This window comes from Trichechus manatus, unplaced genomic scaffold (assembly GCF_000243295.1).
Source record: "Trichechus manatus latirostris isolate Lorelei unplaced genomic scaffold, TriManLat1.0 scaffold00056, whole genome shotgun sequence".
NCBI classification, from domain to species: Eukaryota; Metazoa; Chordata; class Mammalia; order Sirenia; family Trichechidae; genus Trichechus; species Trichechus manatus.
In genome coordinates this window covers 4,044,085-4,068,753 of record NW_004443992.1, presented here as the reverse complement: position 1 = coordinate 4,068,753, position 24,669 = coordinate 4,044,085, and the positions used below count along the sequence as shown (strand labels likewise).

The 24,669-nt window shown below is 32.6% G+C and overlaps 1 protein-coding gene across 2 annotated transcripts in view; it reads left to right on the top strand.

Moving 5' to 3' along the window:
- PGAP1 (post-GPI attachment to proteins inositol deacylase 1) overlaps positions 1 to 23,101 on the top strand; it is a 71,274-nt gene extending 48,173 nt beyond the window's left edge. Inside the window, exons 19-28 of one of the 2 annotated variants that reach the window (XM_023732932.1) lie at positions 665 to 703; positions 2,321 to 2,377; positions 4,724 to 4,817; positions 8,742 to 8,832; positions 9,861 to 10,058; positions 11,014 to 11,149; positions 12,388 to 12,438; positions 12,922 to 13,109; positions 14,421 to 14,525; positions 15,588 to 23,101. In XM_023732932.1, coding sequence (XP_023588700.1) covers positions 665 to 703; positions 2,321 to 2,377; positions 4,724 to 4,817; positions 8,742 to 8,832; positions 9,861 to 10,058; positions 11,014 to 11,149; positions 12,388 to 12,438; positions 12,922 to 13,109; positions 14,421 to 14,525; positions 15,588 to 15,726 — 1,098 coding nt within the window. In that variant the 3' untranslated portion in view covers positions 15,727 to 23,101. The remainder of the gene's footprint in view (positions 1 to 664; positions 704 to 2,320; positions 2,378 to 4,723; positions 4,818 to 8,741; positions 8,833 to 9,860; positions 10,059 to 11,013; positions 11,150 to 12,387; positions 12,439 to 12,921; positions 13,110 to 14,420; positions 14,526 to 15,587) is intronic. The other variant, XM_004378181.2, reaches the window with a different exon arrangement.
- The last annotated feature ends 1,568 nt before the right edge of the window (positions 23,102 to 24,669 follow it).

Below are 24,669 nucleotides of genomic sequence, written 5' to 3'. Positions count from 1 at the left end.
ATATAGTTATTTTATAACCTCCCTATGAAAGATTTATATCCTTTTCCCAGACTTCCCAGTGTCAGAAGTTTTTTGTGGTAGAGATAATCAATGATGCATTTTTTAAAATATTGTTTTGACTTAAATGTTCCTAGAGTGCTGTATTTGTCCCTGGTCTTATGTCATGTGAAATGTGTTTTTATGAAATTTGCTCAGAACTAGCTTAGCTTAACTATATTCAGAGCTATGAAACTGTAGGTTTTAGATTTTTAAAGTACTGATTATATAGTAGGTTGATTAATTTGTACTTAATTTTTTTTTAGCAAAGATATGGACTCAGTCATTCAATAAATTCCTTTAGCTGGCATGGTCTGGTAATAAGAAGTTCTAGTTAATTTAGTATTCTGATTAGTAAAGGTTATCACATGTACCATAGCATCCATCCAACTGTCAAAGAATCACAATACAGGAAAATATACTTAACAGTAAAACTACACTCAATACAATTTAAATGTTAGTGATTCAGAAGATTCTTTAAGATCTTGAGTGCCTTTAGGTATATCATTATGAGAAATTAATTATTAGTCTTAGAGACATGTAGAAGTGCTCAATATAACAAAATGTGAACTAAAGGGGTTTAGGGGAAATAACTTTTTTTTTTTTTTCTGTAATTGTTTTCAACTAGGTGACAGTTAAGACTTCTTTTCCACAAATACTTGGACAGGTAAGAGAAATTCCTAGTTGATTACTTATTGCCTTGTGAATAGATGCGGTAATGTAGAAGGTGGCAAACTTTTTCTGTACAGGGCCAGATAATAGACATTTTAGGCTTTGCAGACCACATTTGGTCTCAGTTACCACTGCTACTGCTTCATTTTTCTTGTTTCTTCTCCCATTTTAATAAAATAAAATCCAAAACTATACTTGGCCCATAGGCTGTAGTTGGCCAGCCACTGCTTTAAGGTGATGTTTTACATGATACTTCTCAGAAATACTTTCTAGAAACAGCTGATGTCCAATTCCCAAACAAATTAATATTTTTGACAAAATGAATATCATATTAAAGTTTCATGTTCCTCATACTACATTATAATTCATTGTCCAATAAAGTCTGTGAGCTCTGTCATATAAATGAACATTTTCAAAGAACTTGTACATGCTCAGTTTATAAAAGGCAAAAATAGTTATATTAAATGTAACATGTTAAAATAGTTTAAATTTATTTGGAGTATCTTGCTATAACTCATAGGCAAAAGTAGTGTTTCAGAAATACTTTATAGAGCAGTAGTACTACAGATATTATTCAGCATCATTAAAATTTACAGAATGTGAAACCTGGACAGAAAAAAGATGATATTGATTTAAGGAAATTACATAGTTTTGAATTTCACTAAAATTTTTTATTGTAGTTTTTATTACTTTCACTTTATTTTTTGTGTTTTACAATTCGGGTATAGTGGAAATTTTTAATGTTTAGTCATTTAATACTGTGGTTATAATACCATGGAAAAACTTACAAATCAAAATTAAATAAGAAATTTTTTTGTATGCATTATCTCATTTGATCCTCACAACAACCTGGTGAGAACTAATTATCATTCAATTTGTAACAATAGAAAATTCTAAGCTAACGTGTAAAAATTTTTATGCTAAATTAGAAAGGGAAGATTAAATATTAATATAAATTGGAAAATATTATCATGGATAGTTGTAATAAATACTCTAAAATGTTAGGGACGACTATTAAGAAAAATTATTTATTGGAACATAGAGAAAGAATTCATGCTATTAATGTATTTTGAGTATGTCCAAAAGGTATGTTATCATATTGGAGTTTACTGGGTAAGAATATAACATACTGTCTATTATCTATATCATCCTTGGGGCACATAATGCAGATTAATGATTAAAAAAAAAGTCAAGTTAGCTTAGTATTCTATAGTCAAACACAATTATATGTATACCAAAAGAGGACAGATAATATTCTTGTTTAGACATAGAGATCTTTCTAAAGAATAAGGATGTATGGGCCCTAAAGGATCAGAGGCAGTTTTTTTTTGAAAATGTCAAATAAAGACTTTGTGGTAGTTGAGTTATCTCAAATTATTGAAAGGTATAAGACACTTTTCCTTCAAGCATGTTTGAACTTTTAGCTGGAGGGTGGTAGGAGAATGAATTGAAGTTACGGTATGTATTTTGTTCACTTTTAGAAATAACATATATTTTGAATGCTGTTGATTCAGTCAGTAAACACTTTAGAGAAGAGGAGTAAAGAGAAACAACTTGGAATAATCGTTAGTCTTTGAGTAGCTAATTTTCCGAAAATTACTATTTTTTTCAGATGGAGGAAGATACATTTACGTATTCCTTGGTCTCCTCTTATGAAAGAGAACAAAAAGTAAACTGAAAGTTACTTTCTCAAGAGAATTCCATAAACTTCTAGTCAATCATTTCTCTATAGAAATGAAGTCCAGTGTTGCCAGATCTCTACATTTTAAGGGAAGCTAGAAATCTGAATTTTTAGGTGAAATTTTTTAAGTTTTCAGTGTCAAAATTTAAAGAAATACTGTACCAAATACTAAGCCAACGGAAGCGTGTCTACAGTTTGAGTGTGGCCCAAGGAGGCCAGTTTGTAATTGTTGATTTAGTCTTCTCTTTCACCAGCTGTTTCTCTAGGCCAGTAGAACACTTAATACTTAAAACAGTGAGGATCATTAAAAAAACTTTATGTTTAAAATACCCTGTGTAGGGCCTCTTAAAGATTTCTAAAGACAGTGAAAGGTGTTGAAGGTTAATAATTTCAGCTAACATCTTCTAATCGCTTACCATATGCCAGTTACTATTCCAAATGCTTTACACAAAGGAACACATTTAATCCTCACAATCCCCTGTGAGATAAATGCTATTATCTCCATTTTACTGGTGAGAACTGAAAGAGGAGGGGTAAAACGACTTGCCGAAGGTCATAGAGCTGTGAGAGGCAATGCTGGAGTGTAAACCCAGGGGTCTGGTTCCTGAGCCTGCTATACAGCTTAGCTTTCCTTCCATATTCTTGATAACTAAGTTATGCTATATATTTCCTATATATGCTATATATGTCATTAGCAGGCAATGAGTATCAGCTAGTAATCAGAAAAATGACCTTTTTCCTTTTTCTAACTCTTAACTTCCCTCACTCAAAAGTATAAATCATGAGTATGGGATATAAATTATTTTGTTTTTCTAATTTCTTTTAACCTGGGAACCTCTAGAGGAGCTTCAGGGAGACCCTAAACTTCCTGAAATTTATGCAACATTTTGTGTAAGCATGCCATTCCATATTTTTTTTCAGATATCCAGGGGAGTTTATTCATGTTCTAAAAAAAAATTCTTTGAGATGGAGAACATGCTTTAAAGGAAATTTCTTTTTAATACTTAACGTTTAAAAAAAAAAACATTTTGTTTTTGGTATGTGCGTGTTTTATACAGAGATTGAACCAGCTTCTTTTCTCTCTTTCTCTTTCTCTCTCTCTCTCCAAGAATGCTTTATAGGTGTTGTATATTTCTTCTTTTAGGGGGCACTCAGGGCCCATTTTAATCATACTCTTCCCTATGTTAGTTGTTCATCAAAATATTTTCAATTTATCTTAGACCTTGTCTTAGCTACTTAGTGCTACCGTAACAGAAATACCACAAGTAGATGACTTGAGACACTATAACATAATGGTTAAGAACTTAGACTCTGCATTTAAATCCTAGTTCCACAGATTTCTAAAGACAGTGAAGGGCAAAAGAAGTTAATACTCACACTCCTTACTTACCAACGTGGTTAGGTTCCAGAGACCAGATAATTATGCGAAAATCAATGTTATGTGAAAATGGAGGATTACCACATCAGATCAAAAAATGGAGGATGACTATATCATTACATAACTGCCAAATTACATCATTACATAACTGCCAAACTGCTGAGAATCATGACCCAGCCAAGTTGACATATAGCCTTAACCATCACAAGCCAGCGTTACTCTTGCCTCGCACCTCGGCATTTATTACTGCCAGATGTACATTGTTAATGCACAAAATAGTCGGATAGATTTTTTTACTATTGTCGTAAATGCAAAATGTCAGATAACAAGATAGTCCATGCGTGAGGAGTAGGTGTGATAGCAGCTAATGTTTTCTGATAGTTTATCATGTATGAGTTACTATTCTAATGCTTTACACAAATGAACACATTTAATCCTCATGACCACCTATAAGGTAAGTACTATTATTGACCCCATATTACTGATGAGGACATAGAGAGGAAGAGGTGAGTAACTTGCTTGTCTGTTTTATTTTTAACTGTGAAAGTTATTTGGGCTCTTGTGCCTGAATTTCTTTGCCTGTAAAATAGGGATAAGAATAGAACCTGCTTCAAAGGGTTTTTGGGAGGAAAGCATGAGATAATGCTTGTAAGGTATTTAGCATTATACCTGGAGCATACCGAACGCTCAATAAAGGTGCCTTAAAAACAGTTAGCATGTGCCAGTCAATGGTATATACTGTTTATTATGTCTTTGATGAAAAATTCAGATAACATGTTTCTACTATGCCATATATTCTTAACATTTGAGTTTTGATACCCATTACTGGAAATAATCTTTGTGGTCATGTCAGAAAAGATATAAAGTGAAGAATGACATTTTTACTTCATGTCAGACTATATTATTCATTAACATGAATATTGAGAAGTTGCCCATTGATTTGCCTGTTTTTATAGGTAGTTAGATTTCATGGTGGAGCTCTTCCTGCCTACATTGTATCTAGTATCCTTCTTGCTTATGGAGGACAATTATACTCTCTTTTCTCAATAGGTAAGAATGTTTATAATTTTTAAGCTATTTTTTATTATGAATATTAAAGTAGAACTATTAGTTCTACATATATATAGTGTGTATGTATTTGTTTTAACTCTCTTATATTGAATTGTCATTTGTTAGCAAACATGGTAAGTGAGTTTTTAAAAACAGACACATAGTAGTAGCTACCACTGCTATTCTTTGAAACTCCAAACTAGCAGGTGGTTTTATGACCATTCTTTTCTACATCTTTGGACAACTGACCTAGAGGTCTTCAGTTTGTGGTCTTAAAGCTGCAAATTGTTAACATTCTCTTAGTGTGTCACATTTGTGTCAGTGTTAACTCTTAAATAGTTTTGTTTTTAAAGTACACGGAGGAATCAAACAATATAATAATCTTTATGTAATAACTTTTTTCAGTATTTGTGTCTTTAAAACAGACTAAAACCAATAACCACAGTGCTATTAAACACCAAAAAATTAGCAGTAGTACCTTAATATTATGAAATGAAGTTTTTTAAGCTTTTTTTTTAACAGTATCCAAATAAGATCCACACATTACAGTTGGTCTTTTAAATTTCTTATTCTGTAGGTTCCACTCTCCATCCCTTTTTTCCCTCCGTGAAATTTATTTATTGAACAAATTTCGTTGTTTGTAGTATTGAGTTTCCCACAGTCTAGATTCTGTATCCTTATGGTGTAGTTGAACATATTCTTCTATTTTCTATGTTGCTTATACATTGGTAATTAGAGCTAGAAGCTTAATCAGATTCAGGTAGTTCTTCTCTCTCTCTCTTTTCCCCTCTCTCCCCCTCCAAAAGTGCTTTACAGGTGTCTTATACTTCTTCTATTAGGAGGCACTCAGTCCCATTTTAATCATACTCTTCCCTATATTAGTTGTTCATCAAAATATTTTCACCTTATCTTAGATCTTGTCTTAGCTACTTAGTGTTGCCATAACGGAAATACCACAAGTAGATGGCTTTAAAGAGCAGAAATTTATTTTCTCACAATTCAGGAGGCTGGAAATCCAAATTCAGGCCATGACTCTAGGGGGAGGTCCTTCCTTGTGTACTTCAGCTTCTAGTAGCTGCCAGCAATCCTTGTAGATGCATCCATCTCAGTAGTCTGTTTTCCTCTTTGATCTGTGTGTCTCTCTGCCTTTTTTATAACTTAGAAGTGATTAAGTTTTGGAACCACCCTACTCTGGTATGACCTCATTAATGTAACAAAAGGAAATCCCTATTTGCAAACAGGGTCATAATTACAGGGGGTAGTATTTCAATCGTATTTTTGGGGACATAATTCTGTCCATAACAGACCTACTTCTTAATTTCCTTTCATGTCATCCTGATTTCTCTCTTTTTTTAAAAAAAGTATGGGCCAGTGCTTCCTTATTACTTTTTCATTCTACATGTGAATAAGGAAGATGGATCAATTTCTTGAAAATTCATTATCTGTATCTCCCTTATTTGCTGGGGTTTGGGATCCTTCAAGTTTTAAGAGATCATTAAGAAAATTCCTTCGTAGTTTTCAACATTATACATGTGCCTGAAATTTCTTCTCTTCATTCTGAGGACATTTTAAGATACAGAGTCTCTTCAAGATCTTCTTGTTCTCCATTCTATTCCTGGCGCCTACCACAGTGCCAAGAACACAATAGGTGTTTAGCGTAATGTTTGGTCTGCATCAGCTGTATCAGTTAGGTCCTGGCACACTGAATGCAATACCATATTTTTACATAAATAATGCCTGCCTTCTGTTTGTTCGCCAACCATGCCCTCCCACAAAGGTATTTGCCTAAGCTTGCTATGCTAATTTTTTTACAGCAACATGTAAAAAAAATTAGCATGGGATGCTTAGGAAAATACCTGTGGGGAGGGCAGAGGGCAGAGAGCCTGGTTGGCGAACAACCTTAGAAGGTGAGCATTATTTGCATAAAAATACAGTAATTGAGAGTCCAATGAAGGAACCTTTCAAAGATGTGTGCAAGGTTAAGAGAAATCAACAAGGAATTATGATGCAGTGGGCTGACAACAGGGCCATCTGGTACCTCTAGACTGAAGGGCAAGGAAAGGGAGCAAACCTAGAGAACTGTTGGAGAGGACAGTATTACTGAGCTTTAGTGCAGGAACACTGCATTCACTGCCAGCCTGTGGTTCATCAGGGAAAAGGGCAGGGAAATAAGTACACTGACTTCATTTGCCCCTACCCATCTCTGCCAATACCTCCCATTCACTGATCCTAACTAGAAGGCAGTCCTCAAAAGTCAGCCTTGCAGGGTTCAGAGCCAGTGAAAGATGGAGAATAGTGCTGGAGAGGTACATGTAGAATATATAATAAGACAGACAAAACTCTCCCTAGAATGTTGCAATTAGGACAGTGTCCCAGGAGCCTAAACTTTGTTAGATCTTTGTACACTTGCTGGGCTTGCACAGTAATCAAGGGAGGCAGGAGATAGGAAAAGAGAGAGGGGCCAGAATACGTAAAAGTAGTCCATAAATTCTTTCTACCATTTCTGCCATTATCTTTCCTCAGCTACTCGTTGGCCTTTCAATGACTTTTATCCAGTTTCAAGTCTGTCTTTAGTATTCATTTTAACCTGATTTAACTTGTATTCCAGAAAGAGGAAATAACATTCAATATGATCTGCTCCACACCCAACCTTTTAATTAAGAGATTATTCTGGCAATATGACATCAACCAAACTTGAATAAATGTCTCATCTTAAGTGACTTTTTAGTTGATTGTCAAATGCACATAATTTATATCTGTATAGTTCATAGAGACCCCAGGGTTATGTAAGATGTTGGTTAATCCAGAGGACTAAGTATGGAATTATGCTTTAAACCAATTAAAGCAGTAGTTCTCAACCAAGGATGCATATCAAAAATCAACTGTGGATCATACCTACTAAAGTGACTGTAATCAAAAAGCTAGTAATAGTGTTAATGAGGATGTAGAGAAATTGAAACCCTCATATACTGCTATTAGAAATGTAAAGTGGTGCAACTTCTTTGGAAAACAGTCTGGCAGTTTCTCAAACAGTTAAACATAGAGTTACCATATGACCTAGCAACTGCACTCCTAGGTACGTACCCAGGAGAGATGAAAACATATGTCCACACAAAAATGTGTACACAAATGTTCATTGCAGTATTATTCATAATAGTGAAAGAATAGAAACAATTCAATTGTCCATGAACTGATGAAATGTGGAATATTTCCTGCAATAGAATATTATCAGCTATAAAAAGGAATGAAGTACTGATACATGCTACCACTTGAATGAACCTTGAGAATATTTTGCTAAGTGAAAGAAGCCACTCACAAAGGCCCACATATTATATGATTCCATTTATATGAAATGTCTAGAATAGGCAAAGCTATAGTAACAGAAAGTAGATTAGTGGTTGCCTAGTGCTGCAGTGGGGACTAAGGGGTGACAGCTAAGGAGAACAGAGTTTTTGTTTTTGTTTTTGTTTTTTTTTTAAGAGTAATGAAAATGTTCTAAAATTGATTATGGTGATGGATGCATAACTCTGTGAATATAATAAAAACCATTGAATTGTACACTTTAAATAGGTGAATTGTGTGGGAATTATATCTCAATAAAGCTATATAAAAAGCCAGCTATGGAGCTTTGTGAAAATACAGATGGTGAAACCCCAGCACTGATTTCCTGAATTTGATTCTCTTGTACTGGGGTCTGAGCATCCAGATTTTTTAAGAAGCTTCACAAGTGATTGTAATGTATACTCTTGGTAAGAACCCCTGAGTTATAGTAACTTTTAATCTTTCAAGAGGAGTCTTTGTGATAGTTAATGAGGAGGCTTGCTTTCTCTGACATGAAATATGTTGCTCTTATTGACAGTGTTGTACATAATATACTTAATTACTATGAATTCTCTAATGCATGTAATATTTTTTAAATTCTAGGTCATTGCTTAGAATATGATGTTATGTTGGATAAAGAAGCCAAACCTTACAAAGTTGATCCTTTTGTAATTATGATTAAGTTTCTATTGGGGTAAGTCTTAATATCAGTGATAATGATGTTAATTTTGTTTTATATATGAAATGTTATATTTGACTCCATATGTAATGTAAATTTCCATAAAAGTATGGAAATTGACCTCTTTCATTAAATGAGATTTTTCTATTTAGATGAAGACCTAATAAATATATCAACATTTACTTCAATTGCATTTATTTTTAAGTATAATTTTTATTTTAAAAATAATTTTTGAACTTATGTATATCAGTCTAGTCCCTGGGTGAGGCAAATGGTTAAGCGCTCGACAGCTAGCCAAAAAGTTGGTGGTTGGAACCCACCTAGAGGCACCTCGCAAGACAGGCCTGGCCATCTGTTTCCAAAAGGTCACTGCCTTGAAAACCCTATGGAGCAGTTCTACTCTGCACACATGGGGTCTCCATGAGTCAGAATCTACTCAATGGCAGCTAACAATAACATATCAATCTAAGCTTAGTTGTAAATATACTAGGCCTTTAACATTTGCAAAGGAATATATATGGCCCATGACCTTTGCACATCCCAGTTTAATGAATACAAACCATTATAGGGTATTGATGAAACATTGCCTCAGATGACTTTCTCTTGCTTTCCATATAAAGTATGTTTTAGACCTCTCTATCCTATTTTGTATTCCATTCTTAATCTATTCACGTTTTGCAATTTTTGGTTAAAAAACTTTTACTTTCTTGGATCGCTTTGCTTTTATCACTACTAGAAGCTGTTGACTTTCTAAGAACAACAACAAAACACACATTATTTCACACAAGGATCAGTAGAGAGCAGTAAAGGCCCTGATGCTTGAAGATCAGTAGGCTTATTTGCAAGATCAATGATTTGTTCCATACAAGGAATTCAGATTTATTTTTCAGAAAAATTATAAATTACTAAGTACCATAGAACTTTAGGGACTCTGGTGAATGGTCAGACATCTCAAATAGTAAATCTATGAATGTCAATTGTTGATTTTTTTTTTTTTTTTTTTTTTTTTTTTGCTTTTATTGTATGTTTTCTTTTATCCACAGGTATAAATGGTTTAAAGAATTATGGGATGTATTATTTTTACCAGAATTAGATGCCATGTTTTTAACTAGTCAGAGTATGTGTTTCCCCCTTGTGTCCTTGATTCTTTTTCTATTTGGAACGTGTACTGCCTACTGGGGTGGCCTACTCTCTTCTACAGCTGTGAGACTCCTTTCTTCATTGTGGCTAGCTTTGAAAAGGTAAAGAATGAATGACTAAAAGCTTTCTCATTGCTAGTAAGAAGAAATGTATAAGGAACTTTAAAGTTAATTTGTTTTTAGTAAACTTTATAAGATGTATAACTTGCAAAAGCATGGATTGATTTTCAAGTTATGTCTTTGTCAAAGCAAATCATTTATTGCAAGTTAAATGCTACATTTGATTTTGACCTTAGTGCTGAAGAGCCAATCAAAAAAGTATGGCAAATTGTACAAATATATATATTTTTTTTATTTCAATTTTAAAGATCTTCCCAGGCAGTGCTTTTTATATGCTAACTTCTGTAATCAAACCTGAGGGCAAAAGACTCCAGTCAAGATATTTAGGATCAGCATAGATAAGATGTTATAAGAGCTCCAAAAATATTGCCTAGAGTTTTATTATAGGTCCAAAGACTTAGTTTGAATCTAAATAACTGGTAGCCTTTTCTGTTAAATAACTGAGCTAGTTTATATTGCCACTGTTCCTTACCAGACCTGTTATGTAATTTACTATCATGGAGAAGAGTATGGTGTGGAGCTTCATCCTCCACCCTTCTGATGTGCTTCTGACAGGGGTTTTTGTTACTAATACCAAGCATCTGAGTGATCTTGAGGCTGTAGGAAATAGAAAGTTATTCTTCTTCATGTCAAGATGGGAGATGCATGACACAGGGCCTATAATTAATGATTATTTTTTTGCAACATTTTTTCTTCCTTAGTGTAAATACCGGCCATAGTGTATCTAAGTGGAAGAGGAGCTACCAGTGTTACAGAACTTAAAATCAAATATATGTGACTGTTTACCTTTATTAAAAATACCTTACTCTTTACCTTTTGATACTTGTATTAATAAGCAGGAAAGGCTGGCAAGGTACTGTTGTTTTCTTATTTTGACTATGCAACTAACTGTTAATATATGTATATATATCTTAAAGCTTTATTCTTGTTATTCCAGACCCTCTGAACTTCCTAAAGATATCAAGGTGATATCACCAGACTTGCCCTTTTTGACAGTTGTTTTGATCATAGTTAGCTGGGCAACTTGTGGAGCATTTGCCATACTTCTTACTTATCTTTACTATGTGTTTAAGGTATGTCAGATAAAGCTAGAATGGCTGGGCTTTATACCAGGCGGGCATAGAATTTCCTGTAGATATTGTTAACAAAAATGTTAATTTACCGGTGCAGTAACCTGCTATTATATAATAGGTTTAAATGTAAATTTTAAAAAACATCTTAGTTATTTAAATTATATGCAGTTAACTATAGAACTGAAATTATTATTCTGAGTTGGATCTTTGTTAAAAAAAAGTCATCTGTTTCAGGTTGCATTCTTCTCTTGCAAGTGATGTTAACCTTTTAAAAAACATTTTACCAGAGCAGTTTTTTTTCCACACCTCCCTTTTGAACATGGGAGATAGACAAAACAAAAAGTTATGTCAGTGGGGTCAAGCTATCCATCATGCTAAGATAATGTACAATGTTACAAATGTTGCTGAAGAATCAGAGGAAAATTATAAAAATAATTAGGCTGATATTTTTACTAATGAAGTAAAAAACTTTCCCAAGAAGGCTGATAGCAGGAAAACCTAGGAAGTTATACAAGTGTATACTTTCCATATTAATCTTACGGAGAAACAGTTGATACCAGAGTGACTACTTTTTTTAAAAAACAAGTGTATTTGCTTCTGCTTTAATACTAATTCATGCACATTATGAGAAGTTATCAGTGTGAGTGTTTTGATATCCAAAGGAAATTTATGTGCATCAGATAAAACTACTTAGAGCTACTTTGATTTATAAATATATTTTTACTTTTTTTTTTTAATTAAGTATTTAAAACAACTGACCCAAAAGCAAAACTTTCTCAAATACTTAACTTGAGGAAATAATAAATTAAGCTTACAGATTTTCTCGGGTTCTATAAACATTTCACAGGTGTAGATAGTGGAGTTCAGATTTTCAAAGATTAAAATATAGACTATGTTAATACTATATTGAATATAATCAAGTTCACAAGACACTTTAAGATCTTGCAAGGCATCATTTAATCATAAGCTCACAGGATGTAGATGGTATACTAATATATTCTGGCCCCAGTATACTCTGACAGTTTGTTTTGCTTTGTTTCTGTTGTTTTAAATCCATGATAGCAAGCATGTATAGTTTCTTGTCCTCTCTAAAAGAATGTTTTTAAAGTGTTTAAATGAGTTTACAGTTTTTAGATATTTTTAAATGTCTAATTATAATTCTCAGTTTTTTTTTAAAAAATGTTTTTTTTTTTGTTTTGAATTAAAAGTAAAATTAGAAGTCTCTTTTTTTTTCCTAGATTGTTCATCTGCAAGCCAGCCTAACAACTGTTAAAAATAGCCAGACTGCAGTAAGTTTTCTCTACATCACTTTAATATGAAAGAACATGGAAAAATACAAGTTTGTTTTTTAAAAAGGTTGGGATTTTAGAATGTCTTAAAAGGTATTATGAATTTATGTAATTTTAAGAAAAGTGAACCTAAGGAATATTAAATTAAACTTAGATCATTCTACACTTTACTTTCGTTTTTGTCAGTATCTCAGTCATTTTTATTGTCATAAATTATTATCTTTTAAATTTTATTTTGAGTGATTACTTAGAGTTATGTTCTCAGCAGTGGAAATAGCAAGTCAAGGGAATGAAAGTTTTAGATAACTAATAGCCATTTTAAAGTACTTTTTAAACAAGGTAATTTCAGTATTTTATATCATTTGCATATAGAAAGACATACTTATCTAGCTGTTAAATCATTGAGTATGATTCTAAATAAAACAATATCTTATAGCTGTGTGTGTATGTAGTATCTTGATATTTTTACTTTACTACTTATAGAATCCCAAACACTCCAGAAGAGGTGAAAAAAAATCCAATCATCATAAGGACTCCACAGTACACCATCTTCGTTTATCAACTAGTGATGCTGAAGATAGTCTTCGCATGCACAGTACTGTGATTAACTTATTAACATGGATTGTATTACTCAGTATGCCATCTTTAATTTATTGGTTAAAGAATCTTAGGTGCGTTTTATTTATATAATTATTAATTTATGTGGTTCAAACAATGAATATCTACAGGTAGAGACTTTCTAGATTCCTGCTGGTCCAAATAACTTCGTCAAGAACCAGAAGCTATGTATTACCTGAAATTCAGTTTCAGTACATTTACTTTTTCTCCCTTATAATGAAAATATAAACTTTGGGAATATAAACCCTCCCAAAAATCTGCCCAAGAAAGAGTAATTGTATTTTACTTATTTTAACTTTAATTTTATTTGAGTCTAGACATACGTGAGAATGTGCTTTGTTTTGGGAACTTAAAGTATTCATAATACTAATGTTTAGTGCATCTTTTGATTCATGGTTCAATTTTATGTTTTCTAAAATTTGAGGAACAAAAATGCTTACATTTAAAAATGTTAGAAATAATGAAAGAAGTGTGTACTTTTCTAATGTGCCCCATGCTTTGAAATAAATGATCAGCTGTTTTACTATTGAGAATCGTCATTTGCTATGCTACTTGATAAATTGTCCTAGTTTAAATGAGAACATAAAAATCCACTTCCAAGATTTCTTCTAAAATTTTTAATATCTGGTGAATTGTTAAAAAAAAAAAAAGGCCACCTCATTCAAGTAGTAGTTGAATATAGTTTTCAGAAATGATGTAAATTATCTAGATAACATATCTTAGATAACATATGTTATCTAGATAATTTACCTATAGATTATCTAAATACAGGAAATTTTTTAAGTCAACAGAACGAAAAATTTAATAAATCACAGATTACCAGATGTTAATATCCTTCCTTTCCTTCATTTTTAGTCAAAATCCAGATTTGGGGTCAGAAATGTTTAAGGAGCACAAATTTATGAGTCTGAAAGACTATAGTCAACACTCTGTTAATAAATGCAAGAGATGAGAATTTGGATTTTAAAATGATAAGGGATAATTTATATAAATCTTTGTTTTTATCTGTTTTTTATAGAGCAATCTTAATATATTTTAAATTACATGTTTTATAAAAACTATTTGTATATGACCTTTTAAACATATATCTATTATAAAAAAAGGAAGTGCTTCTATGTTGGATATTTTATTTCCTTTAGTAATTTCTGGCATAACTCTTCATGCAAACCTTGGATTTAAAGATGTAGAGCAAAAATTATTTATCAGAGATTTCATGAGGTGTTTAGAGCTCTCTTCTATCCATGTTGCTACTGTAATGCTTTGAAGTTTATTTAATTTGATTGATTCTGATAATTTAAAATGATTGAGTCTACTTTGTTGATTTCTGCTTTTTTTTTTTTTTTTTTTTGGTCTCTTTGACACAGGTATTATTTTAAACTTAATCCTGATCCATGTAAACCTTTGGCATTTATTCTTATTCCAACTATGGCAATTCTTGGAAACACTTACACTGTTTCAGTGAAATCAAGGTATAGTAATTTAATCTTTCTTTTTCTCACATCTTTTCCTGGTCTTTATCCTCCTTTATTTTATGTCATATTTTATGCTTTTTACTCCCAGTTACTTTGACATTCCTAAAGATCAAGCCATAATAGGAGTTATGATTTGTGTGCACCTGGTATGCTATACTTGTTTTCTTATAGACTTTGCCGGTTAGAATATAATAATATTTTTTCTTTAAAAAGTTATCTTTTAAAACAATATGATGTCTAGAATTTGCTTCCAAAAAGTACAGGAGGACAGGAAGTGAATGGGGGTAGAGATGAAGTTAAGATTGGCCATGGTTGATAGTTTTTGAAGCTAGGTAATGGGTGTGTGACAGTTAGTTATAGTATTCTGTCTACTTTTGTATGTTTGAAATTCTCTAATAAAATTTAACTTTTTGTTGACTGACTGACTGTTCTGGGAGCCTTTTTAGTTGATTCTGGTAGAGATTTGCAGAATCACGCAGACCTGAGGTTTAATTTTGCCTTTAATGGCTTTATGTCCATAGACAAGTTTCTTAACCCCTCTTATCCTCAGTTTCTCTCTTCTGAGATTAAAAACGGTGATAGTCTTTCCTGATGGTATTTTTCTTTTAAGAATATCTAGTGTTTTGTCCTATGTTCTCCTGTTATTGGGAACTAAGGATGTTTTCCGTTTTTCGTTTGTTTTGTTTTTGCTTTGCTATTATAAGTGGGGTTAAACATTTGTGCATCTATGTCTTAGTGAACATTATTGGTCATTTTTGTTAGGATAAATTTCTAGAGGTAGAATTGCTGAGTAAAAGGCTAGCTAGTAATTTTAAAATTTAAAAAGCCAAGCAAAACTTTCTGTTTTCCATCTAGAATTATTTTTTTATTTTCTAGCCAAAATATAGCTTGTATTGATCTTTTAAAAAATCATAGACAAGTAAATTTCATTGTATGAGAAGGCACTTTATTTAAAGGCAGCTACATCACTTATCTTTTTCAAAACTGTATAATAACATATTCCATTTCAGTTCAAAATTTAGTTTATATAATAATGTGTATTTCTCTTTCTTCTTACAGTAAATTGTTGAAGACTACTTCACAGTTTCCACTTCCTCTTGCTGTTGGTGTGATTGCTTTTGGGTCAGCACACTTATACAGGGTTCCATGCTTTGTCATCATTCCTCTTTTACTCCATGCATTATGTAACTTTATGTAAGATTGGATTTAAAGAATGAAAAAGATTATTTATGCCTTTAGGGCCAGTAATAAGAAGGGAATGCACAGATCCATCAACATGGACATCAAGATTCTTTGGAGAAGACAAGTCTATTTTTACAGTATTGAAAATAGGAAATTAGTTTTGTAATGCTTGAGGAAAGTAGTTGAAGCATGGTTTTGTTTTGTGGTGTAGTGTCTGTGTACTAATGATTTTTGGAAAAATTACTAAAGGGATATGGTAGCCAATATCTTTGAGGACTCTTGTGCATATCAGCTAGTCGGCTTGATTGACAATACCAGGGATCTTCTAGAGATTCAGTAGATGCATCATTGTTTATAATCTCACCTCAAGCATTATGCTCTTGTTTCATGAAACTCTTCTGAAAAATGTGTTACTTTGTGTTTGCTACAGTGCGCATATTGAGTAGTAAGTCTTAAAATATTGATGAAATTTACAAATATTTGTTTTCTCGAAAGTGAAATAGTCCCAGAGAGTCTTTGGTCATTTTTGGCAACCATGGTGAACAAAGTAGATCTTTTGTTTTCTTATATCTAAGAAATGTAGCTTTGAATTCGAAGGAAACATGCTGTCTCGGTAGCCAGTGTAAGATGGATGATAGAAAAGTAATTCAAACTCAAAAATTAATGGAATTTTCTTGCTACTTTTCAAATACAAATCTTATTTTGTATTGTTGGTGAATATTAAAATAAAAAAAGAAAACAGTGCCCACAGAGTCAATTCTGACTCATGGTGACCCTATGTGTTTCAGAGTAGAACTGTGCTGCAGGGGGTTTTCAATAGCTTTCATATTTTGGAAGTAGACCACCACACCTTTCTTCTGAGGCACCTCTGGGTGGATTCAAACTATAAACCTTTTGGTTAGTAACCAGGCACTTAACTGCACCACCCAGGGACTCTTTGGTGAGTCTTAGGAGACTACTAAAGAGGTCTAATGTTAAATGTAAAGAAAATTCTCATAGATACTTACTTACAGGCATTGGAGCAGTTCATTGTTCAGACTGTACCACTTCGTTTAATTTATTGCCCCCATGGTTGCCAGAAGTGCCTCAGGTCACGATAAATTATTACAAATAGCTAAATTGCAGTGGTCAGAAACAATTCTAGGTCTGCACAATATTTATATACTGTGAAAAAAGATCAGAATCGTCAGATGCAGTACCATATTTGATTTATGAAATTATACTATTATTGGAATAATAGTAGACAAACTGTTAACTCATTAATAGTATAAGCATAAACAGTACACCTGAATAAATTAGAGATTTTAGGCACAAGGTTTATCAGTGGAATCTTGATTTGCCCAGGTTACTTCTAGGATTACTATTTGACTAATAATACATATCTGTTTCATTTCAGATTTCAGTTTCTTTTTAACTACCAACAAGTAGGAAGTAGGTGGTGGAGCTCAGTAGAAGAGTATACTCTCTGCCTTAGAATAAACTCAGACTGAGGTACACCTGGCCCATCACACCCTTCTTTTAGATATGTATACTGTAAATACCCAAAACCTCTTTGAGTACAGTCCTTAAGTACTAGTGATTCTGCAGTTGTACCAGTGGACTTGTGTCCTTGTTAGTACCCAGGATGTCCTAGAGTACCAGTTTCATTTTATCTTCCATTGCATCTGGACTCCATTACAACCTCTCAGCTGTTACTGCCTATAGAGGGTTACCCTACTTTACTGCCTATAGAGGGTTACCCCCACTTGTCATCTGAGTTGTTTCTCAGGTCCTTGCTGTGTTGACATCAGTTGAAGAGGGTCTTGCTATACTTCTAAGGGTTTGATTTTTTTTCAAATTTCATTGTTGTCTTTCCCAGCTTCATACCTGTTGTTCATCATTCATATTTTCACTTACTGAGACCATTAAGGAAACCCTGGTGGCGTAGTGGTTAAGAGCTATGGCTGTTAACCAAAAGGTCAGCAGTTCAGATCCACCAGGCACTGCTTGGAAACCCTGTGGGGTAGTTCTGCTTTGTCCTGTAGGGTATCTATACGTCGGAATCAACTCGATGGCAACATGTTTGTTTTTTTCTGTTTCTGAGACCATTAAAGGAAGTGATAACCTTATAGCAGACATAGCATACCAGGCTGTTACTTGTTTGAGAGGAGTAGCAAAAGGTAATAATCAAAATGTTGATGTGTTCAGTACCAGAGAAGAAAGAATAGATTAGGTTATATACTGGCCCCATTGCATACCACATATATATTTAAATATGGACACATCTGCCTATGTTTGGCTATACATATACTCATAAACATCTTTTATACACATGGTGTGTTTACTTTTGTCATTGATATTATAATTGTATCTCAAGTAAGAGGTAGAACGTGTCATTTATCTATTTCTGAATTTGGACTTAAGTCCATATACAGAAAGAACTGTAGAATATTCATTAATTTGGATCTTCTGTTGACAGCCATAATTATTATGTTTATGTGAACTAAAGCCTCCTTGTTTAGTCAGTACTAATCATGAATAAAATATAACAAGCCTCACTTTCATTTGAGAGTAGTACATTTGCTTTTTAAAGCAGCAGCCTAGGCACACTAATTCTCTCTAAAATATTTTCATGTGAGTGTAATTATCATCAAGACCTAACATTTTATTTATGCCAACAAAACATTTCATTTTAGGGCTACAAAAAGCATTCTGATTAAATATTTTATAAACAACATTTGGGTTTCTACCCAATATATACATATATATAAAGACATATGTGCATATATTTGCATTCTAACAGTCTTCATCAAGTCCTGATGCACTTTTAAGCCCAAATAACCACCATAGATGAGAAAAGTAGGTTCTGTCTGAAGATTAGCAAACTTTATGACTCTCTCACTTTAGAAAAGTTGTTTTTCCTTTAAATTACACATTCTTTCTATCATACCTGTAATCTACATTATTAGCTGGTAAAGCAAAACAGATTTATTAGCAGTGTTACTAAAAATGAACTGGTTTTATCGGCAGTTAGAGATTATCTAATTCAGCAAACTTCTGAGCTCTACTGAGCCATTTTTATTTAGTAATTGCTCAGTTTTGAGTAAGTTTTTTTCTTATAAAAATTACTCCTAGATCCCTCTGTTGATAAAACTAGATCAAATATAGACTGGGCAGGAAGAATACTGAGTATTTTCAGTGTTTCTGAAGCCTTCTCTGGAGTTACTTCTGTATAATTTGGAGCTAAGAATTTGTTAGAAATTGCTAGTGCTCTTTTTTCTGGACCTTTTTCATACCAGGAATTACACTGGTTCTGTAGCTCTTTTCTTTTCTTGGTTATCACCAGAACAAAAATATTTAAAACAATGGTCCTAAAAAAACAATTTGTGCCTGATTAACGTTGATTTTGAGTTCTTCAATATATAGATCATGTATAGATTAATCTTTAAAATTATTTGCATATTTTGGTCTGGTAAATTCAAATGTACATAATGGAATAACATTTCTTGATTGAACTACACTCTAGTATCTACCTAATTATACAGTAAGGAAAAAGTGATAACAGAACTGTAGCAGGCCTAGTAAAAGTTTATTGTTGATTATCGTATCACTCATGTAGACAGTATACATTTCCACCACACACAGAAGTATATATATGAGGCAGATTGTCTGATTTGTTCATTATCTAGTTCTTATGCTTTTTTTTTTTTTTAACTCTTCTGTCTTCTCATTTATAGCATAGCGTGTTCAGTTCACTTTACTGCTTATTAGTACGTCTTACGAAGGTGATCAAGTGAAATGAAAGCAAGTAAAACACAATTTTCAATTTAGTTCTCGAAAGCTCTGGGAAAACCGGGAAACACAAAGATGATGAGATAAACTAGAGCTGTTGATCTCTGAGTCCCTAGGTAATTCAGTTAGCCTGTGTTTTCATCTTAGGTGCTATGCCTAAATTAGTATAATGTCTTGCTTTATTATTAGGTTTCATGTAAAACTTCTACAGTACTACATTTGAAATAGTAGTAATTTGTTACTAAAATCAGTTGGGAAAAAGAAAATGTGTGGGACCTTCTATGACTAGGCATTTATTATTTTTCATCATCAGTTTTTATTTTCTCAGTATATTATGTTTGTGAACTTGTATATCATAGGAAATAAGATACCTTGTGAAGTTTATTGAGGAAGGTCAATTTGGAGAGCATGGCATTCTCCAAGATAAAGGAAGCAGTAAAAGTATCTGTGTATTATGAAATTATACAGAAAACTTCCTTGCCAAATAAGGTAAATGCAGAAGATATTTTATAAAATAAGTCAGTAAGATGATTGGAAGCTAAGTTTTTATCAGTCTTTTTTAGCAAAGAACAACATTTTAAAATCTGTAGTGGACTTTTATTTATACACATTACTCAAGCATTCTTTCACACTAAATTTTAACAGACTAAGGAAACAAGAAGCCTGAGGCTTTACACATTCTTTACTTTTAGTAGGGATTTATAGGGAAAAAAAAGTCAGGTCAGTAATCCAAATCCAAATATGTGTACTGTAAATGCTCATGAATTCACATTTTTTGAAAAATAAGTTATGAATACAGGTGACTGACTTTGGTATATTAATAACAATTTTGAGAACAGAATAAAATTTAGAAATATCCAAATATCTGCTTAGGAGAATTGTGAAAATAGACAAACTGTTATTCCATTAATAGTATGAATTTAAACAGTACACCTGAATTGATAACATACATGTCTTTCAAAAGTTAGGTTATATTCTAAGCTATATCTTGACTAAATTGTCTATAATTGGTAATTTTTAAATCAAGTACAGTACTTTCTTAAAATAGTTTGGCATGTTAAGCTGCCAAAAATGTTTTGAAATGCCAAGTAACCAGGTAATTTCTGATGACTTTATATAGGCCTTGATATAGATAAGTAAGAATCATTCTCTACATTGTAACTTTGAACATTTATGAAAAACTATATATGTTGATATATTTTGATTAGTGTGAATTTGTTTGCATATTTGAATCCTAATCTTAGTTTAGGAAGTCTAAAAGTAGCGATTTTTGTGAAGTTCATATGCTGTTTTTTTTAATGTTTGGTTTTTAGTGTTTATATAGTAGTAATGTGAGTAGTAAAAAAAAAATTATAAACAAAGCATAGAACTATTAACTGTTCAAAAGCCTAAGTGCTAGGCATATTTTGTATTTCATGTTGCAACTTGTTTCTGTTTCATATTGAACTTTTTACATCCCTTTTTAAGGAAAAAAAGACACATTTGAATTTTTTTTTTTTTTTTTGCATAAAGCTCAGTATGAGGCACTATTAAACTGTATTCATATGGTTAGCAAAACACTTTGCCACCAAAGCTAAATGAAACTGTAAAATACCTCTGGATATTTGTGCCAGTGAACTTTTCTTAGCATATTGGGGTAAAGCAAAAATAATCTTTTCAGTATTTTTCAGCTCGGACTTAGAGTAAACATGTAAATCTTGAAAGTTTATGCTTCATTCCCTAATTTTTCTTTGAAAATAAGGCTTATAGCGTAGTGTATTCTGTTTTGTTTGATTTGTGGAATACTGTTCCTGGATTGTTCTTTTGAAGTACTCTACATATCTTGCATACAGATTCATTTTGTGAGGTAAGACCTTAATTTTTGTTGTACAGGGCCATTTTTAGTACAGGTGTCTCTCATTTATGTGATAGAGAAGTTTACCATGGAATTTTAAAAAAATTGTTTTCTATGTATTTCCATCCAATCCCTTCATACTGTTACATGTTTCACAAGGGGAAAATACCTGCTAGAACCTAATATGATATGATGAAGTAAAAAAATTTGAAATGCATAGCTTAAAGGAAAACATTTTAAAAGTCAAGATGTTAATGGTAACATTAATAGGGTGTTGTACTCTTCAGAGTAAAGTAGAAATATGATAAACTCAGAAACTGACCTGTTTATCTGCTTGAAATACTTTAATTTTTCCCCTGTAGAAACTCTCAAAGGGAATTTCAGTTCCTCATATTAAAGTTTTTTCCATGGTTTAATACCACTTACTATTTCTCTGCCCAGTAATGTTGAGGCAGTTTACATAAGGAGCCTTGAAAGTGAAGAGGTAGCAGAGAAAGCCAAATATTAAAATATTTGGCCTCGATTTAGTAATGGTTTATCCTGTTATCAGTTGAGACCTATAGGTGATAGTAGTAAAAAGTTGATGTCCAAAGGCTAAAAATTCAGTGGACGTTGATCTTTTAAAGAAATTTGTCCTTTGTGTTGAATAATTTTATCCTGATTAGGAGATGCCTGTATTTGACATAATCAGTCATTTTATATAATCAAATATGTATTTGTTGGAATACTGGTAGAAATAAGCTTCCCCTCCTCTACTGCGGAAGAAAAAGAAAACTCCAATTTTTAATGTATATAATATAGGAAATTGTACTAAGTATTGACCTTTTAAAAAAATGACAAATATATTATTTTGAAGTGATTGTATTACAGTTTCTTAAACTTATGACTGACTATAAATGTAGCAGTGTGCCCATGAGAAAACAGACCAAAATTGAATAATCATCACTGTGACCTTGAACCTATAGTCATTTGGGATAAAACAGATTGTGCCTTAAAATGATAAAGGAATGCCCTGCAATTTATAATTGTATATCTTGCTATGGGTGGTCTTCTCAAATTGGCCCCAAATAGTTTTCTTCAAGGTTGGTGAAGTAAAAGTTATTTTTAAAAGTTGACCTGTTTCTCTTAGTATTTGCTCTAGCGGCCTCCTTTAATTTCCAGAATTCTCATTTCAAATTAGAATTGGCTTAAACTCCATAGATGTAGAAAATTACTTTTGGCTAGTTTCTGAAAAAAGTTTTTTTGTTTTGGGAGAAGGTGGTGGCACCTCTGTTTTGAACTTACTACTCTTGGAGAAATTAATCCTCATGTATGTTTTGTTTTATTAATGAATAATTTATCAAAGACATCAATTCTTTCCTTAAACCTGTGCTCATTTTTCCTCAAGTTATTGAGGCTTGTATTTGGTATGTGTCAAATAAAGTTAGTTTACCCAATAATGGTTTTTCAGTAATTAAAATTAACTTATATTCATGTGGTGTATTTTTCAACATTATTTTTCCCTGTGTTTCTTTTTCTTTCCTAATTATTTTCAAGATATGAAGAGAGAACTGACTCCAATTTTTTTTTTAATGTATAGACTTGCATTTTTACTGTGCTTATTTAAAATAATGGATGTAATTTTTATTAAACTCCAAATTATCCTGTTTATAGGACACTCATCGTCCCGGCTGAAACATGCCCACATCTCTGTGTACTTGGAGTTCGTTTTATTTTATAGTTTTCGGTTTCAATTTTGAATATAAACTCAACATCTTTTATTTTTCCCATTTCACCTTCACTACCTCCGAGCCAAAGACAAAAAGATAGGTTTCTCTAAAAATACATAGAAAGAAAACATGTCTTTTCTTAAAGCATGAACAAATTGAGATGGAAGTACTTTGGGGCAAGAGTATGTGATAAAAGAAAATAAATGGTTGTCAACCTGCATCAGTTTTTATCCCAGAGTTAAAAGTTTACAGAGGACAAACTCTTTGTTATGCTGAGATAGATTCAGTAATCATTTATTTGCAAATTGATGGTTTTGTTCTCATCAGAAAATACAGTGCTTGGTAACAATACTTAACAGTGCAAAGGAAGTTGTCCTGTAGAATATCTGAAAAATGATTGTCACCTTGCAGATGTTTCCATTTAAACATGCATGATCTTCTCCAGTACTTTGTAGTATAGTGTACTAAATTTATGTGTAATTTTGTGTATATTTTTTGTTTGGTATAATTAATATTATTACATATAAGTGGTTGTAATTCACACAAAAGTGCTACTTATTGTATTCTGTAGAGTGTTGTGAATATTTTTACCTGTGTTTTAACATTATGGTGTAGGGTTTAATAGATAAATATTTGCCTTCAGTCTCTGCTCAGGTATTAATGTGTAGCAATTTTTGGTGCTTTCTTTTTAATCTGTCATAATGTGGTGTTCTGAATGTTCAACAATAAATTTGATTAACAAGCATGTATGGTGCTAAGATTGCTTACCAGTTCACATACTTCCCTCAGTGCCATCTCTGGAAAAGACCTTCTATACTACATGTCTAACATGAAAATAAATTAGAATGCCTAAGCATCGGACATAATGAACATAAAATATCACAAGTAAATATTGGAAGCAAGATAAACACTAGTATTTTCCAACTTGGCATTTGTTAGCTTCCTACATACATTTTTATGGACATTTCATGGTTCACATTCTATTTTAAGGAACTGTTCAGTTATGCTTCTCCCAGAGGCTATGCTTTCCACTTTCCTAATGCTAACTTGATGTTTATTCCTGAGTGCTCAGTTTCCCAATTTAATTGAGAATGACTGAGGACATTGTTTATAAACAGATTCCCAGGTCATCCCAAACTACTAAATTTGATCTTTACAGGAGAAACCTAAGTGTCTGTTTTCACAAGTGCCCCCAAATAGTAATTCCCAAACAAGTTCGTGAACATTGCCTTCGTCAATAAAATTGATTTGCTGGAGATCCTAAAAGTAGCTAAAAAGACGGTCCTTAGAATGACAAGGTGCCAAAAGAGACACTAAATAATTTAACATAGATCCAGACTTTATTATAGAACTGATGGAGGGGTGCCTTAGATTAAAATATACTAAAATGCTTTAGACATTTCTTGAGGGATGACTATCTTCTTCCGTGTTGATTAGAACAAACCTAACTAGGTTCTCTGCTGAGAGTCTCACACAGCTGAAATCAAGGTGTTAGCCAAGACTGCTGCCCAGTCTGAGGCTCATTCAGGTTCTTGACAGAATCTAGTTCCTTGTGGTTGTAGGACTGAGGTCCCTGTGTCCTTGTTGGCTCAGCCTGGGGCTGTTCTGAACTACAAAATGCTATTCCCTGGCATGTGGCCATTTG